General features: G+C 40.4%; 1 protein-coding gene across 4 annotated transcripts in view; it reads right to left on the bottom strand.

Moving 5' to 3' along the window:
• Nucleotides 1-8410: 8410 nt before the first annotated feature.
• LOC124120273 (carbohydrate-responsive element-binding protein-like) overlaps nt 8411-18176 on the bottom strand; it is a 50418-nt gene continuing 40652 nt past the window's right edge. For all 4 annotated transcript variants that reach the window (XM_046483055.2, XM_046483058.2, XM_046483059.2 and 1 more), the window contains exons 14-18: nt 15597-15678; nt 14389-14488; nt 13139-13262; nt 11636-11765; nt 8411-10666 (exon numbers count right to left, since the gene is read on the bottom strand). In XM_046483055.2, the coding sequence (XP_046339011.1) occupies nt 10536-10666; nt 11636-11765; nt 13139-13262; nt 14389-14488; nt 15597-15678 (567 nt within the window). In that variant the 3' untranslated portion in view covers nt 8411-10535. The remainder of the gene's footprint in view (nt 10667-11635; nt 11766-13138; nt 13263-14388; nt 14489-15596; nt 15679-18176) is intronic.

Genomic DNA, 18176 nt, shown 5'->3' with positions numbered 1-18176 from the left:
CTGTTTAACATGAATACCCCACACAGACACAGTATACTGACTCCGAGCCGACCAGTCCTTGTTTAAGCCCCTTAATGCCGAGCCCCAGGCAGGGTAACAAGTACCATCTTTCAACGTACTTTGGTATCACGCGGCCAGGGATCGTACCGACGACCCTCCACTCTTCAGGCGGACGCTCTACCACTAGACCACGGTGGCGGTCTTCATACTGCATCAAACAACTCCCAACTGGTCCCAGGGTTGGCGTTGTGTTGAATACCAATACTCTGCAATCGATGTCCGTGAGTAAAGCAAGATTGACAGGATTTAGAGATAAATGCTGAACTTGAGAGGAGTCATATACGATGGGGACCGCTTCTGTTGGAAGGGCTGCTTACTCTTGGTGTAGTTAGCCTAAGGACGTGTTGATTTTTTCCAGGCTTGGGCACGAAAGGAGTCACGCCCTGATGTCATGTGTCTTTCTTTCGGAGAATCTTGCTGAATTTGATAATAGGATGAACCTTTCTGTATCCTACAAATTAAATCAGCAAGTCGCAGACATAGTTATAACATGAGACTGCGTTTGTGCCATCAGTAACCATTTGCTTGAAGGAGTGAGTGAGTGAGTATGTTTTGACGCCCGCTTTTATCAATATTCCAGCAACATCACGGCAGGGGACAATAGAAATGGGCTTCACACATTGTACCCATATCGGGAATCGAACCCGGGTCTTCGGTGTGACGAGCGAACGTTTTAACCACCACGCTACCCGACCGCCCCCTGTATCCTAGAAGCCAGGGTGACATTCTGGAACTTCTGATTAGTAGACCAATTGATCTTTTCATAGATGGATGTAGTCTTCCGTTGAAGAATTGTGGAGCTGTGGTTGGCTGCCCGATCATGCTTCTCGCATCATGAGGTTGTTGCGCTGCATGAAAAGAGGGCAGACATCTGGAGATCTTCCTGCATCTTGAGGATATGGGATCAGGAGCTGTGGATGAAACCCAACTGTTCCAGGCTCATGTCGACTCGGGTGTCCATGTGTTGACCTGCATGCTGATCGATTGGCAGAATCACATATCTGATACAGACAGCAAACAAGTTGATGTAGGTATTGATGTTTATCATCTGCTTGTTTATCATCTACAAGACAGGCATGTCCATATACATCGAAAACAGGACACAATTATTTTCTCTTTCTCGACATTTAATGACATGTACATCAAATAATATGTCCTTTTTATATACAAATCTATGGTACACAAAAAGGTTACAGGTATTATTTCAGCATTGGCAGCTGAGGGGACACCATACAACAGGACATCTTAACAAAAGAAATAGGGGAGGGCTAACACTACAACTGCCCCACAGAGACATGTCCGTCTCTGAACAAGGTATAAATTAGAACTGCCACAGTGACCTAAGCATACATACCAAACACACACTCATATCAGTTTCATTAATTACACATCCCATAAAATCAAAGTTTTGTCATTTACCTTCATTTGTTAATCTGTTGTTACTGTTGGATGAAATCAATCATGATAATTTATTGAATCAAGTGAATGATGGACAGTGATACCTAATTAATCCAGACAAATGTTCCCATTGAAATTGTTCAGCTTAAGAAACCATGGATGCAGAATTACCCTTATATATATTTCACCCCAAAGCAGGGTTTCCAGACAAACTGGGTCCAAATTAATGAGGTTTCTCTGTATGTTTTAATCAGCAGGTTTACAGTTGCACAATTGACAAAAGTGAAACCAGTTCTGAGACAGGCAAACCGATGGTCAACCATGTAACGAGCATTTTAGGGTCCAAACACACATTAGTGAGTGAGTGAGTGAGTGAATGAGTGAGTGAGTTGGGTTTAGCGCCGCTTTTAGCAGTATTCCAGTTATATCACGGCGTGACAGCTTTATGTGTGAGGAAAGCCCGAAGTGATGCAGGTCTCAGACGTTTACCACTTCAGTGAAACCCACAAGCACAGGTATGGTGCTGACAAACCTAGAAACATAATCTGGGCGAACCGGGATTCAAACCCACAATCACAGTTTTCTGGCGTGCCCAAGGGACGCAACTCTATACAGCGAATCGTGGCACCTAAAGACGACTGGGCCACCCATGCCCCGTTCCCTAAGAGGACACTGTACATGAACACATGACCAAGGCGATGTTCCATCAAGGAACATGGACAGTTCTCTTGAGGCAAATTGCTTAACCCAACTTCCTTGTGATGCAGTTCACAAGTACTGACCATCACAAACACTGTTTATTAATGGGCACTCAGCAATATTCAAGCTATATGACAGCAGTCTGTGAACAATAGAGTCTGGACCAGACAATCCAGTCAGCATTGGACAAATGGACATGATGACATGCATCAACCAAGTCAGCGAGACTGACCACCAAATTCCCTTTGTCATCTCTTACGTAAGAGGTTGCTGAAGACTACCCCCATGTTCCTGCAGAGACAAATACAAATGAATGGATCATGTTTGACACCTAAAAAACTACAGCAGTGTGAGTGAGTGAGTTTGGTTTAACGCCGCTTTGAACAGTATTCCAGTTATATCACGGCGTGTCAGCTTCATGTGGGAGGAAAGCCCGAAGTGATGCAGGTCTCAGACGTTTACCACTTCGGTGAAACCCACAAGCACGGGTATGGTGCTGACAAACCTAGAAATATAATCGGGGCGAACCGGGATTCAACCCACAATCATAGGTTTCTGGCGTGCCCAAGGGACGCAACTCTGCACAGCAAATCGCGGCGCCTTAGACGACTGGGCTACCCCGTGCCCCCCTACAGCAGCATGAATGTGGAATTTGAAAACAAACTCTCTCAGGAAGGAGAATAATTCAGCACTAATATATTCCATTCCAATTTCTATAATGGAAACATACAAACTGTCACACAGTATGTCAAGGATAAACTACTCAACATATTTTCAGCTCAAAGTCCATGAAGTTGACATTCTCATGACACAAACATCTAATATTTATCATGTTGAAGATTCGTGATTCAAATTCATGATTTGATTCGAAAAAGGTTTCCTGATCACAGGACAATTTGTGCATCATATACCTCATGAATTTCTTATTGTGTTCATTTTGAATAATTATAAATTAAGTTTACACCACCGAAAAGTGGAAGAAAATAAGTGAATTTCCCCTTTAATTGAATTAGCAAGAGGGAGTAATACTTTTTCATATGCAAGTAACATAATTAACCATTATCCCTCAAAAGACTAAGATTTTTAATTAACTTAATATCAATATATGTAATGCTTTTTTCAAATGAGTGGCAAGATTGGCTAGAAAAGTTTAAGAAACCTAAGAAAGATAATAAAGCATTGAACAATTTTTCAAACATGATACCAGAGGGGAGAACAAAACTGGTTTATTCTTAGATTTAAATGAGTAATAGACTGGTTGTAAATATACCATTTTGTAATAATACACAGTAATATCATTGCAATCTAATTATTTTTCAGACATTGCCATCATACAGTCAGTTTTAACATGTTGAAAGACAAACTAACGCTAGTCTGTCAAGATGATAAATAGATTAAAATGCTACTACATAAACTGGTTATGGATTCTTGTACAAATGTGACTGTACTGCAATTAACAAAAACAAACAGCTTCCAGATGTGTGCAAAGAAGCAACTTATATTCACTAGTACCTTAACAAAAAGGTTTACACACTCATAAGTTGGATTTTATCCCAAAAATTACCAATGCTGAGTTTACAATGAATAGCACTTACATATTTGGCATTGCATAACAGCTAAAAGAGGGACTACCGTATTCGACCCAATAAGGGCCCATGTCCCAATAAGCACCCCTTTTCCCGGATGCCCAAGTAAGATTTACTCACCTGTTTTTTACACACGGTCAAGAATCTTTTGTAGTCGGTTAATGAGGAGATGTTCACTAGTAAAACGTAAGTAACAGTTTATCTCTAGCCCCCCAGCAACAGAAGAATATCGATAGGCTTACTGATGAATTTACGCCAATTTGACTCTGAATTGGTCCCAATATGCGCCCACCTCTTCTGTCTTTATTTTAAGCGCACTGGGCGCTTATTGGGTCGAATACAGTATGCTCAATTGCCTTGAGTCAACACATTCCGACTGTCACTTTACCAATCTCTCGTAAGCGACACTCTGATTGGTTGGGTAAAAGGTCGTTCTGACGTGACCTGTATAGGGATGATCTTCGTTGAGGTGAGGTGAGGTGAGGTGAGGTGAAATGGGGTTTAACGTCATGCTGAGGATTATTTCACCTATAAAGAGACCTGCATGCACATCTGTGTCTGTGTGTGCATGTTTGTGTGGCTGCTAGTACTTGTCAACTAATGCTGATTTTATAGTGCTAACCCACTCAGATACCATTCTGCAGTTTAACATGGATACACCACTCAAACACAGTATACAGACTGAGAGCCGACCAGTCTTTCATCCCCTTTACACCAAACTCCAAGCAAGGAAACAACAAGTACCTTCTTTTAACGTCAGGTATCAGGCCTCAAAGTTGCGACTAAAACGGTGGCCAATGTGTCCTAAATTTCAATTTGTATTCTGTCTAAAATTCAGAGGTAGCCAAATGACTACCTTTAAATATATCTTGTGGCCACTAAATACTATTGCTACACATATGTAGACACAAAAATAAACATGTCTGCTACTGATTGTACTTGCAAATAATTCCTCCTAAAGTCAACAATGAACCGAAATGCATAAATATTAATGTAATTAGCATTTTATTTTAGTTGATAGTTTTTTTGATAAGCAAGGATATACCTATATAATCTAGTAACATATATTGCATCATTGTTCGAGCATGTACAGTTTCCACTAATATACAATTCCAAGACTAGTGCTATGACTTGTACATATAACCGTTTAATGATAAAAGATAATTTCAAATGCTTTTGCCTACCTACAATATTGGCTTGACTTCTTGATTTTACCACCGGCTACCTGGAAAAAAACTACTTGTAGCCATATGGCTACTTGATAAAAATTTAAACTTTGAGGCCTGAGTATAACGCAGCCAGTGGTCGAGACCTCTCTGGGTAGATGCTCTATCCACTAGACCACAGAGGCGGTCAAACTTGCTAAAACTGCCAGTTGCACTGCGCCAGTGCTCCTTCAAACATTAATAAGGACCTCTTGTCTTTCTAAATATACTTACCGTATTCGACGTAATAAGCGCCCCGCTCTAATAAGTGCCCATGGCAGTATTTGCTAATATATTGGCTAGTGAACAATCCTAATTAGCACCCCTTCCGATTGATCAATGTTCACAAGACTTATTTATTCACGTACAATACGCACTCGTGTGTTATATGCACCCTTAATTATGGGCAATTAAATTCTAGAAAAATATATCTGTCGTACATAAACATTTCAGGCTGTCAGCATAAACCACAAAATTTATCTTTCAACTCTGTTTCCCCGAAAATAATATTCTAATAAGAGCACCCTATTTTTAATTTCGAGAGTGCCCTGGGCGCTTATTACGTCGAATACGGTAATTAGAAAGTATCCTTCAATAATTAATATCTGCCACAAACAAGAAAACAAGTACAATGTAATTCTGCATTACTGGATACTCCTGTGTATTGTTCATGCTAAACATCTTTACTACACATATATATCTCTTACCACAAACAATAAACAGAATAGGACAATAAAAAAAGCCTTAACAAATTGCAAAAGGATACCATTGCCCTCCCTCTAACTACAAAAAACCCAAAACATACTGAAAATTTTGAGAAACATTTTAGGGGCCAAACTCCACTTTAATTCCAAGTCTAACATATTCCATGGAAAAGCTATTACCAAAGATTTCAAGTGCAGGTAGCCCTGAATAGAAAAGGCATAGCTTCATCAGAGTGCTGATAACTGTCTGCCTGAGTTAAACTATATTACGTAAGTATGCTTTACTTATTCACTGTACTATTTTCAAAACATATAACTTGAAAGAAATGAGTGTCAGGTACTACATACTGTCATTTTAATTTGAGTAGAAAAAAGATGTTTTTTACAGCAAAATCCCTGATTCATCTCCCACATGGACATACAACAGCAGTGAGCAACTGTACAACAGCCCTGAGGCCGAGTTTCAATATATATATAATATATATATAACAGGGCGTGGGGGAAATTGAACCTAAGGGAGATAACTCCAACACACAAGGTCACTATTATTCACAAAAGTTAAAATCAGTTCAAATCTACATTTTCATGCCTGCCTGTAATTTCTTTAATTATCTTTCAAACTGAAACACTTTTTCAACTCCAAAATAAAATATTAACTGTGTAAGATAATGTTTCATGTGTCATACGGACACACTTGTTTCTGAGTATCATGTATATTTTACAATCAACAAGTACTCAAAAATGCATAAATAACTTCACAAGCTTTGATAACAAAGATATTATGGCTTGGTTCATTTATCATGAAAAAACAACAGACAGATTCTGACAATGGGTCAATGTGAGCATGGTTACAGTTTCAAAATTAAGTGTTTGGTGATATTTCAGTCAATAAGTCAGATAAAACTTTCTCAAACAGTTGCAAGTTTCCTATTAAGTAGGTACAGTACTGGTAACATGGATTTTGTATCTAATCTAAAGAATATGTCTAATCTTAAAGTGTTTTGGTATTGAGAAAGTGGGTAAGGTATTACGCAGCTTTAACAGTATTCCAGTTATATCACAGCGTGTCAGCTTGATGTGTGAGGAAAGCCTGAAGTGTCTTAGATGTTTACCATGTTTGTGAAACCCACAAGCACGGGTATGGTGCTGACAAACCTAGAAACATTATCGGGATGAACCGGGATTCAAACCCACAATAATAGGTTAACAATTGGTACAGCATGTACATAGAAATGTCCCGATAATCATATACAAACATTCCTAACAGGAAAAGCCTGGACTTACGGGTGCAATCTTATCAAAATCAGATGTTAGTTTTCGCTGCCGCTAAACAAAGATCTGAGGACATCCCATTACGGGTCACATCAGATCGACCTTTCGCAAACTTTGACCGACCAATGAAATGACTGACAAGAAATCGACATTAGCCAATCATAAAGCAGCCTTCTCGAGCTTTACAACACTAGTTTCAAACTGGCGACTACGCTTCAAAACATATTTTGACGTCGATTAAAAAATTGAATACTGATAAAAAGAACATTCTGGAATGGCTTATAGATGGCCTAGATTGTATGGATATAATCATAAAACCTGTAACCGTCGTTCGGAATACCCTTTGTTAAATATTTCGAGGTTGCATGATTAGAAAACACATTCCCACTGTCACTTTCATTATCTGGTAAGCGACGCTCTGATTGGTTGGATGAAAGGTCGTTCTGACATGACCCGTAATGGGATGTCCTCAGATCTTGTTTAGCGATAGTGAGAACTCAGATCTGATTTTAATGAGATTGTTATGGGTGTTACTGTACTGATACTCACCTGATACACCTATCTTGAATACTCATAATCATGGCAACTGAAACTTGGTAACCTAATACTGAACGCTAATAGCTAATTGGAAAATTGAATGATGGACAGTGCTGACAGACTTGGGATGTCAAGATTCACCGATTATACCAAAGCATTGGTAGATAGTTCTTACAATACGATACGAGATACATGTAAATTTATATCAATACAAAATTTATTGAAATCAGTATCCTTTGTTCGCTTATCGATTGATTTTTCTTTTCAAATCGAATCATATTTTCTGAATTTGACACATACGAAAACTTCTGACACATTTGGAGACAGAATCAACCTTTTCTAAGTATTATTATTTTTTACAAAATAATCTTCTTATAGTGATTAGAACACATAATTGTGAACCTGATATGTAATTAAAAAGTTTGCTTCTAAATTTACACATAAAAGGTCAGTATTGCTGTATCGAGAAACGTATCGTATCTTGACCTCAAAATCGAGATACATATAGAATAGTGAGGTATCTGTATCATGACACCCCTATGATGGACTGATAAGAAATACAGCTAATCATGCCTTACAAATCATGGATCATTGGACCATGCCATATGGATCATGAATCAAAGCTCATAGGCTAATGTCTTGTGGATCACGGATCATAGGATACTGCCTTATGGATTGCAGATCATGAGATAGTGTCTTACGAATCATGGCTCACAGATCATTCATTGAACATTATTGCTGACATCAAACATACAATTTCAGTCTTAAATGTCCAAAATCGCAAAAAGGTTTCAAATACTGACAAAGAGAAAACACTGCATACGGGTTTATCTGTGCAAATGAAAAGCATTGTGGCTATTTTTACCTGATTCCATAGGTATGCTGCACATTGATGAAATGACATCACTTATCCAAATGATGCACATGTCATTATGTTTTTTTAGTGGTGACCTTCACTCTGAAAACCTTGGTGATGTGTTAGCTGCTTATTCGAAGGAGGGTTTCATTCTAAATATTCAAGGTAGAAAACATCCCCCTTCTGAGACACATCTGGCTACTTACAGATGGGTTTTAAGTTTCCTTTTGAGGTAACCACATACAATCAACACAGTAAGTAACATTCTGATTCGTCCATAAATAAATAAAGATAATTCCACCCTGTAGCACAGCAACCTTCCACACAGTGATACAGACGTGCACCACTGTCACATTATCTGGAACAGTGTCTGTTCTTACTTCCTAATGAACGTCGGTCACACGTCCATCACAAACTCACTGTTGAATTTACTGAGAATATGTCCTGGTGTGATCATGGTGATCCCGACACAACTTACAAATCCTCCAAATCGAAACTCCTTGTGTTTGAACCTCAAGGGATGAACCTATGCAACTGGGACCAATTCCAAAAAGACATTTTGGTGCTGTTTAAGTTTGGGAGTTACGATCACCTTAGCACTACGTTTGCCATGCAGTTTCCTGGCCATCACTCATGTCCTATCCAGCTTCCTATCCATCACTCAAGTTCTACCAGTTTCCTGGCCATCACTCATGTTCTATCCAGTTTCCTGGCCATCACTCATGTTCTATCCAATTTCATGGCCAACACTTATGGTCCATCCAGTTTCCTGGCCATCACTCATGTTCTATCCAGTTTTCTGGCCATCACTCATGTTCTATCCAGTTTTCTGGCCATCACTCATGTTCTATCCAGTTTTCTGGCCATCACTCATGTTCTATCCAGTTTCCTGGCCATCACTCATGTTCCATCCAGTTTCCTGGCCATCACTCATGGTCCATCCAGTTTCCTGGCCATCACTCACGTTCAGTGTTTCTGAAGACATTCTCTGGTTTAAAGCTATGTTCCAACCACCTGGTTGTGATCAGTGTAGTTCAGACCTTCCAATCATTGCTGAGGAATCATTGAGGCATCACATAGTGCCTCACCTAAGTTAAGACAACTACCATGATAATATTCAAACCATAGCCATCACCAGACCACTTTCCACACTCTGAGGGACACATTTGAGTCAGTTCAAAGGCAAAAATCCAAGATTGGAACAGCTAAAATTCAACTCACTGCAAGTCAAACTCACCGTCATTCAAGATCAACCCAAAGACCAAATCAAATCGTCTGTTCCAGCAGTAGGTCACAAAACTACAACATACTTCAGTTCAGTTGCCAGCTTCAAATGACATTGTGATTGAAGCTGAAACTCATGACAGACCACATTCTAGATACAGAGGCATCTTTCACAGACGGTTAATGAGTTAAGTCACAACACTGCCTCTATTGTACGAAGAGCAGCTGGAATAGCACCAATAGAAAAGGAGCAACAGTGTAAGCATGAACAGAAATGAACAGTACTTTGGCTGCAATGTTGTTGAGTTTTCCGAAAACAATCCAAAGCAACCATCTCCTCTCTCTCATATGCCCTCTCAGCAAATCCCTGATCTTCATTTTATTAAGGCATCTGTAAACACTGTCTCCTTCCATCATAATTGGCAATCTTACAGTGGGATGCCAGCATTGTATAGTACATCTTCACTGGTTCAACTACAAAGAATATACTGACATCATATTGTTTTCTTTGGAACCACTGCCCTCATACAAAAGATACAATATTTCTATAGTGACACATCAAATACATCTCCTCTCTCTCAGTCCGTGAAGCCTGTAACTTTGTCACAAGCCTCAAACTCTTCGTCACTCTTCACAAACCTCACCATAGTAGCTTCAAGGTCGTTCACTTTTATGCTCCTTGCCTCTCACATCCTCCAGCCATAAACTGGAGCTTCAGCATCGCTTCAATTCAAATTTCACAAGTACAAATTCTTAAAGCCGATGTTTTTCCATACCACTCTTATAAGTGAGCCTCAGTACCACATCAATGCTCCCAAGTTCAAAGTCTGCAGGCAAGCTTCAAAGCTGACAAAAGAGATGAAGATGAACATAGAGTCCAACTAATATTGATGAAAGTGAGCTTCAGTACATCTTTGAGCACTGTTTGTAATCTGTGACAGCAATGGCCTGTTCATTTTCAGTCCGAGTCCCCCCATGGGGAGAGAAAGAGTTATCATGACCTGGTGTGGGTGGAGGAGGATTGAGAATCCTTTGTGACAGCCTGCGTCGCCTGCTCCTTCATCCGGGAGGGCTCGGTCAAGATGCTGGTTGTTGTACTCAAATGCCGTAACGCATTCAAAACAGCTGCAAGAAAATACAGCTGTTAGATGATAGCCAAATGTTTTCTTCAATCATGATTCAATATGATCCCGCACAATTCAAACATCTCCCATTATCTGGTGTATGTTATCTTCTTCCTATCACGATAACATCCTGGACTCATTGGCTACCATGGCTTTGGTTCAGTCCAACATTTCAGAAATGGTTTTCAATTGACATGACACTTAAAATAGCTGTCTAATCAAATAACAGTCACATGTGACAGACCTGTGATTTTTTCTCAATCCAGAATCAACAATCTTGCAGCTGTCTGGTGAAGTCACTTTCAAACAAAGCTATGGTAGCAAATTGGTCCAGGTTATTCATCATAATAGAATGGAGATATCATTAACCGGATAAAAGAGCAACTACATACTCTCTCCTTTTATAATTTCATAAAATAAAATTGCAAAAACAAGTGGGTTTTTTATCAAGTGACCTGTCGAAAGTATCCTCTGTAGGTAGAAACAAATAATCCTAACGAAAGAATGTTACTTCACTTCCAACGTCAATACACTGTGGGGTTTTCTTATAGTGTTTAAATTAGTTCACATGCTGTCCAGAGAAAAACAACATCTTATTAATCAAGTTATGGAATAAAAAGAGAAATATGACAGCCACAAATAAGAGCACAGTTTTTGTGTAAGTGGAGTGAGTGAGTGAGTTTGGTTTAACGCCGCTTTTAGCAATATTCCAGCAATATCACGGCGGGGGACACCAGAAATGGGCTTCACACATTGTACCCATGTCGGGATTCGAACCCCGGTCTTCGGCGTGACGAGCGAACGCTTTTACCACTAGGCTACCCGACCGCCCCCTTGTGTAAGTGGAGTTGTAGAGTTGTAAATATTCATTCCCAGCTCCCTGAGTAGTATACAACCCAAGGTGCCCGTCAGGCGCTAGAACTAGTAGAAGGTGAACAGTCACATTACCATCTTATCCATGTGTACTTACTTGGCCTGAGTGCGACAAGTGAACAATTCTGGTCCAGCCAGGCTAACACAGTCCGGCAAAGTTCTTCAATACTAGCCGTTGATACTGTGTTGTTGTACGAACCAAAAAGGTTCCTGATAATTATTGAAAACTGGTCATTTGTTAAGGATATGACATCAATGATCTCAGACATGCTCAAAAATTGATATGTTTTGGCAGTGGCAACTTTCAAATAAAAGTTGACATTTTTAAGACAAGGGGAGTTAGGTTAGAAGATGGTCTGTAAAAGTAAAACAAAATATCTGGATCGACAAACCAGAGGTCAGTATGAGATATGAGCGAGTGAGCTAAAATTCAACGTTGCAGCGACAAATCGGCAATATCTCAGCCATTAGGGAGAGAAAAATTAAATGTTACAATAAATTGTATAATACTTATTCTATCACATTGCATTTCTCCTTCTTCTTTTAATCCTAAGTTGAAACGTGCCTAAACAAGGTTTCCAGCTTCTAAAATACAATTCACCCGAACATGTCCATAGTCACCTCCCGACAATCTGGGTCATGCCTGATCTTCATGCCAGTTGACCTACACATGCTGAACACATGGTATCCCCAGCCAACCGATTCTACAATTGATTTGGAATGAGTGAGTGAGTGAGTTGGGTTTAACGCCGCTTTTAACAGTATTCCAGTTATATCGCGGCATGTCAACTTAATGTGGGAGGAAAGCCTGAAGTAATGCAGGTCTCAGATGTTTACCACTTTGGTAAAACCCACGAGTACGGGTATGGTGCTGACAAATCTAAAAACATAATTCGGGCGAACCAGGATTCGAAGCCACAATCATAGGTTTCTGGCGTGCCTAAGGGACACAACTCTGTACAGTGAATCGCGGCAACTTAGACGACTGGGTCACCCGTGCCCCCTGATTCGGAATGAGATCCAGCCAATCAAAGAAGAATTCGAAGGGAAAAACATGTCTGTCATAGGCTGACAGAGAAGGACATTAAGGAGTGAGGGCCAAGGCGGATACTGAGTAGATACCCACATGACTACCCGGACCTGTGGTTAGTCACGTGATATATTGTTTAATGACAAAAATTATCTAGAACTCCATGGTTACACTACAAGTCACTATTGTTCGCATTTCCTTCTGACTATGCACCAATTCCTTCTGATTTTTCATATTTTTGAATAAAGATATAACTTAATTCAACTTCAGTGTATGAATGACCAGATTGTTCAATACATGTTTCTAAATACGTTTTGCCAGGGCTATGCTAAAAATGTTCCCATATTAAGACATCTCCTGAGACCTACAGTGGGTACCTGGGTAGGGTCGGGTAATAGGGGGGTGGGTACCCGGGTAGTAAAGCCCTACAAAGCATACAGTATATATCACTCTTAACTTCAAACCAATGGTTAAAATAAAACTCAAATCTTAGGAGACAGGAGAAGACACACTTCTTATTGGGCTACCTCACCCTACGTTTCACCATCAGTTTAAGTTCTACAAGGATACAATCCAAAACTTCCAGTTGGTGAGTGTGCGGCTTCGGACATAGCTATCAAACATGTCCTTCATCTGGTCGACCCTCTGCCTTGTAACTGGCACACCGGTCTCGGGCAACTGTGACTGGACAACACTGCAAGGTAAGAAGAGTTTAGGATTCAAGACTTGACGGATACGTTTCTTCATCTTTTGATAGGAGAAAACGTTTGTTTAATGGTGCAGTCAGCAATATTCCAGCTATGTCACAGTCATGTTAAAATAGTAAATACTAAATATACTCCATTCTCTATTCTCACTCCGGAGGTAAGGTGCGACTAGGCTTACTATTCCGGAAGAATATCGGTTTTATAGTGCTAGCAAACTGCGAAAACAAGCCGCAGTTTAATATGGATACCCCACTCAGACACGATACACTGATTCCCAGCCGACCAGTCCTTGATTAGCCCCTTTATGCGAAGCACCTGGTTCACAACAAGCACCGACCTTCCACGCTCCAGCCAGAGGCTGGCACTATCCACCAAACCATGGAAGGGGTCGAAACTTGCAAGAACAAGACAGTTGCAGCGAGCCTAGTCCCCATTTAAACAGTCTCTTTCTTGATGAAATCAAATCAGGTGAGGTGAAATGGGGTTTAATGTCGCATCCAAGATTATTGCACTTATATAGCGACGTGCATGCATGTATATGTGTGTGTGTGGCTGCTTGTATTAGTCCGGACCGATTTATAGTGCTAGCACACTGAGATACCATGCCGCAGTTTAACATGAATACCCCACTCAGACACAGTATACTGACTCCGATCCAACCAGTCCTTGTTTTAGCCTCTTAATGCCGAGCGCCAGACAGGGTAACAACATGAAATCCAATGACTATCAACTGAATATACTAACTTAAATAACAAGAAAACAAGTCATTCTGTGTTACTTTGTTTGTTGTTTAACGCCGCACTCAGCAATATTCCAGTCATCCTCTATATACTACTCAGTGGACAACCTAGACAACCCTGCTGCCTTGTCAAGTGACTGAGTGAGCGAGTGAGCTAAGTTAAACTCCCCTGTGACCAGTATTTCATTCAGATCACAGCGTGCTTCTGCAAGCACCTGTGAGTAAGTAAGTGTGTAAGTGAGTTTCATGCTGTTTTAAGCAATATTCCTGAAGGTAAACAAAACATGAGTATCACACATTGTACCCATGTCGGGAATCAAACCCGGGCTTTCGGCATGAAGAGTGACTTTAAGTCAAGGATGTAGCATAGATACCTGATAGCTGAGTTTAGAGACTCTATTTCTTGTTTAAGAATCTCTGCCTCCTTTTGCATTTGACTCCGTTCTGACTTGAGCTTCTTGCAGTAATCAGCAGCTGGCAACAAAGACACACTTAATTGTAGAAACTTCAGTGATTCACATGAACATGACAAAAAATGTTTCAACATGCAATCACATTTTGTATGCAAACAATTCTGTCTGTATCATCAGGGTTTCACTGCATATTGATATTTGGAATTTCAATGACAACCCCGTAAGGACAAAAGAACATTAACCTCTGCTTAGTCTTTCCATGCTGGGGGGGCACGGGTGGCCAAGTCGTCTAAGGCGCCGCGATTCGCTGTGCAGAGTTGCACGCCAGAAACCTTTGATTGTGGCTTCGAAATCCCGGTTCGCCCCGATTATGTTTCTAGGTTTGTCAGCACCATACCGGTGCTCGTGGGTTTCACCGAAGTGGTAAACGTCTGAGACCCGCATCACTTGGGGCTTTCCTCCCACATTAAGCTGACACGCCATGATATAACTGCAATACTGTTAAAACGGCGTTAAACCCAACTCATTCATTCACTCACTCACTTTCCATGCTGGGGTATGCCATATACGTTTCAGAACTTGAGCAGATTCATTTGTTCGCTTGTTTGTCAGATTGCTGCGTAACTCCATAATCAACAATATTTCAGCCATATGACATGTAAAATAATGGATCAGAAAATCCAGTGACTGATATAACAAGCAATGTTGAGGTAAGTTAATGTGCTATGAAGTCACAAAACCTGACCAACTGCTCCATCAAGCTGCCTCTTACAACAAGCTTGCTGCAGACATCACTAACTGGAATACTCATGTTGTGATCAATTTGTTTCTAAGATAATAAACAGAGTTTAAAAAAAACTTTCATTAGACAGTAATCCTAAAGAATGGACTGGTTGGTTGGTTTATTGTTTAATGCCGCAATATTCCAGTTATATGATGGCAGTCTGTAAATAATCGAGTCTGGACTAGACAATCCAGTGATTGATATCATGAGCATCGATCCACGCAATTGGGATCAGTGACATGCATCAACCAAGTCAGCGAGCCTGACCACCCGATCCCGATTGTCGCCTTTTACGACAAGCATTGTCGCCTTTTACGGCAAGCATGGGTTGCTGAAGACCTATTCTACCCTGGAATCTTCAGGGGTCCTAAAGAATTGAACTCACTTTTCTGAAGCATGGCTGCCTTGCTGACCTTGGGATTGACACTAAGTGCCGGCACTAGTGTATGCAGCATGTCGAATCCGCTCTGTGGAGAGAAGGAGTTAATGCTGGTATACATCAGAGTAGAGCCAGGAAGATGCAAGCAGGGAGGGAGAAGCCGGTGTCACCTAACATTCACTAAAGGTGGCTTCACACAGGAAACAGAACTTTGTTTAGCTCCAAAACCTTTGCAGCATTAGAAACTGGCACTAGTCCTGTAGTCCTTGCCAAGTGGCCCAATAGTTAAGGTATCATAAGGACCAGTAGAAACTTGCCATTTTTATGGGTTTTGCTATATGTTATCATTATAAGGACTCGTGGACCAAAACTGTCAGTTCCTACCACTGCTTTGGCAATTTGTATTTTCACACTTGAAAATTTCTGTTTGGAAACATACATCAGTAAAATAAAGCCTTATGTGAAGCCACCTTAATAATCAATGAAACCACATCTGTTGGACCCCAGGCAATAAAAACTTCATACAAGAATGCCTGCTTTAGTGGATAAGGGCTGTTCTACCTAGAGTAATGATGCAGAAATAAAAAAGCATTCATGTAATTTATTTGATCGATGCTCATGATTTCAAGCACCTGATTGGTATTAAACAACAAACAAAACAAACAAAATCATTTCTACACAATATATATCTTTCTCCTTTAGGCATCTGCAAAATATATCAATGAATTTGTTTGTTTGGTGATTAATACCAAATTCAGATATACCGATTTTCTTGAGTATAGTGCGCACTTTTTTCCAGCTATTGCAGCTGTATGAGTGAGTGAGTGAGTGAGTGAGCATGGTTTTACGCCACTTTAGCAATATTCCAGCAATATCACGGCGGGGGACACCAGAAATGGGCTTCACACATTGTACCCATGTCGGGAATCGAACCCAGGTCTTCGGCGTTACGAGCGAACACTTTAACCACTAGGCTACCCGATCACCCCTGCAGCTGTATGAAGGCAGCCTTTAAATAACTGAGTGTGGACCAGACAATGTAGTGACTGATATCATGAGCAACAATCCATGCTGACAGGGCACGATTACATGTTAACAACAAGGTCACAGAGTCTGACCACCTGATCCCATTAAGTCACCTCTTACAACCAGTATGGGTTCCTGGGCCCCGTTCCACAAAGAAGTTGTAGCGCTAAGACAATCGTAACTCCCATACTTTAACATAGCTTTACGACTGTCGTAGCTCTACTGTAGCTTTGTGGAACGGGTCCCTGGGGATAAATTCTAACCTGGAATGTCAGAGGAAGAAATCCTATATGTCCTGAAGCTCTGTGTGTGAAAATATTATTATCTACTAAAAATATATCCAAGACATGCCATCAGCCCATTGAATATTAAATGGTTGATCCCTAACAATGAGTGGCCAGGGGTTTGTTCCACCAAGAACGGGTAGCACTATGACAGTCGCAAGTCTATGTTACAGTATGGGAGTGAGTGAGTGAGTGAGTGAGTTTGGTTTTACGCCGCTTTTAGCAATATTCCAGCAATATCACGGCGGGGGACACCAGAAATGGGCTTCACACATTGTACCCATGTCGGGAATCGAACCCGGGTCTTCGGCGTGAAGAGCGAACGCTTTAACCACTAGGCTACCCGACCGCCCCTACAGTATGGGAGTGATTATCACCTTAACACTACGATTTCTTTGTGGAACGCACACCTGGTTGGTAGAGCATCATCATTACCTGACCCCCCCCAAAAAATGTGGGAAGGATCTCACAAAGTGTTTAAATAAAAATAAAAATAAAAATAAATATTCAAATATTGACTGGTTGTTCTTAACATGAGCAATGATCACAGATACTATTCTACCCTAGAACACTCACAACAAGCCCACTTCCATGGTAAATTCTAACTTCATATTGAGTGAGTGAGTATGGTTAAGCAATATTCCAGCAATATCACGGCGGGGGACACCACAAATGGGCTTCACACATTGTACCCATGTCGGGAATCGAACCCGGGTCTTCAGCGTGACAAGCAAATGCTTCAACCACTAGGCTACCCGACCGCCCCTCTAACTTCATATTGAAAAGCGGGGTCAAACAGAATAAAATGTGAAGATATATGCATATTGAAAATGCAGTGTCAAAACTGTTGCAACAACAGGCCATAACATATTAATTAACAAGATGAAACAATCATCACAAAAAGACAAGAAAAAAGTTGAATTAATGTATTTTGGCCTTGCAAGGGAAGTGAAAGAGGGGATAATATAGAAGCTGTGAGGATAACTGAAGAAACTAGATCAATGTTATAATTTATAAAGACTTTCACATATTTCACAACATTCATAACATCAATTTGAATTGTAACTAATTTAATTTTTACAATCACCACTTGCTGAGTTTAAGTAAAGAACATGCATCTAAAGCATTGTCAGGAGGCAAACCAAGCTATTTAGAACTGCCGATTTCAAATTTTGCAAAGTTTGCATGATAGACCATAAACATCTTACTAACTTCCACCTCTTATAGCGCTGTGGAAGCCATAGGGTGCCTCCAAGATAGTGATCTATGAAGTATG

Source organism: Haliotis rufescens, unplaced genomic scaffold (assembly GCF_023055435.1).
Source record: "Haliotis rufescens isolate VD_foot unplaced genomic scaffold, xgHalRufe1.0.p SCAF_38, whole genome shotgun sequence".
Taxonomy (NCBI): Eukaryota; Metazoa; Mollusca; class Gastropoda; order Lepetellida; family Haliotidae; genus Haliotis; species Haliotis rufescens.
This window is presented reverse-complemented; position numbering and strand designations above follow the sequence as displayed.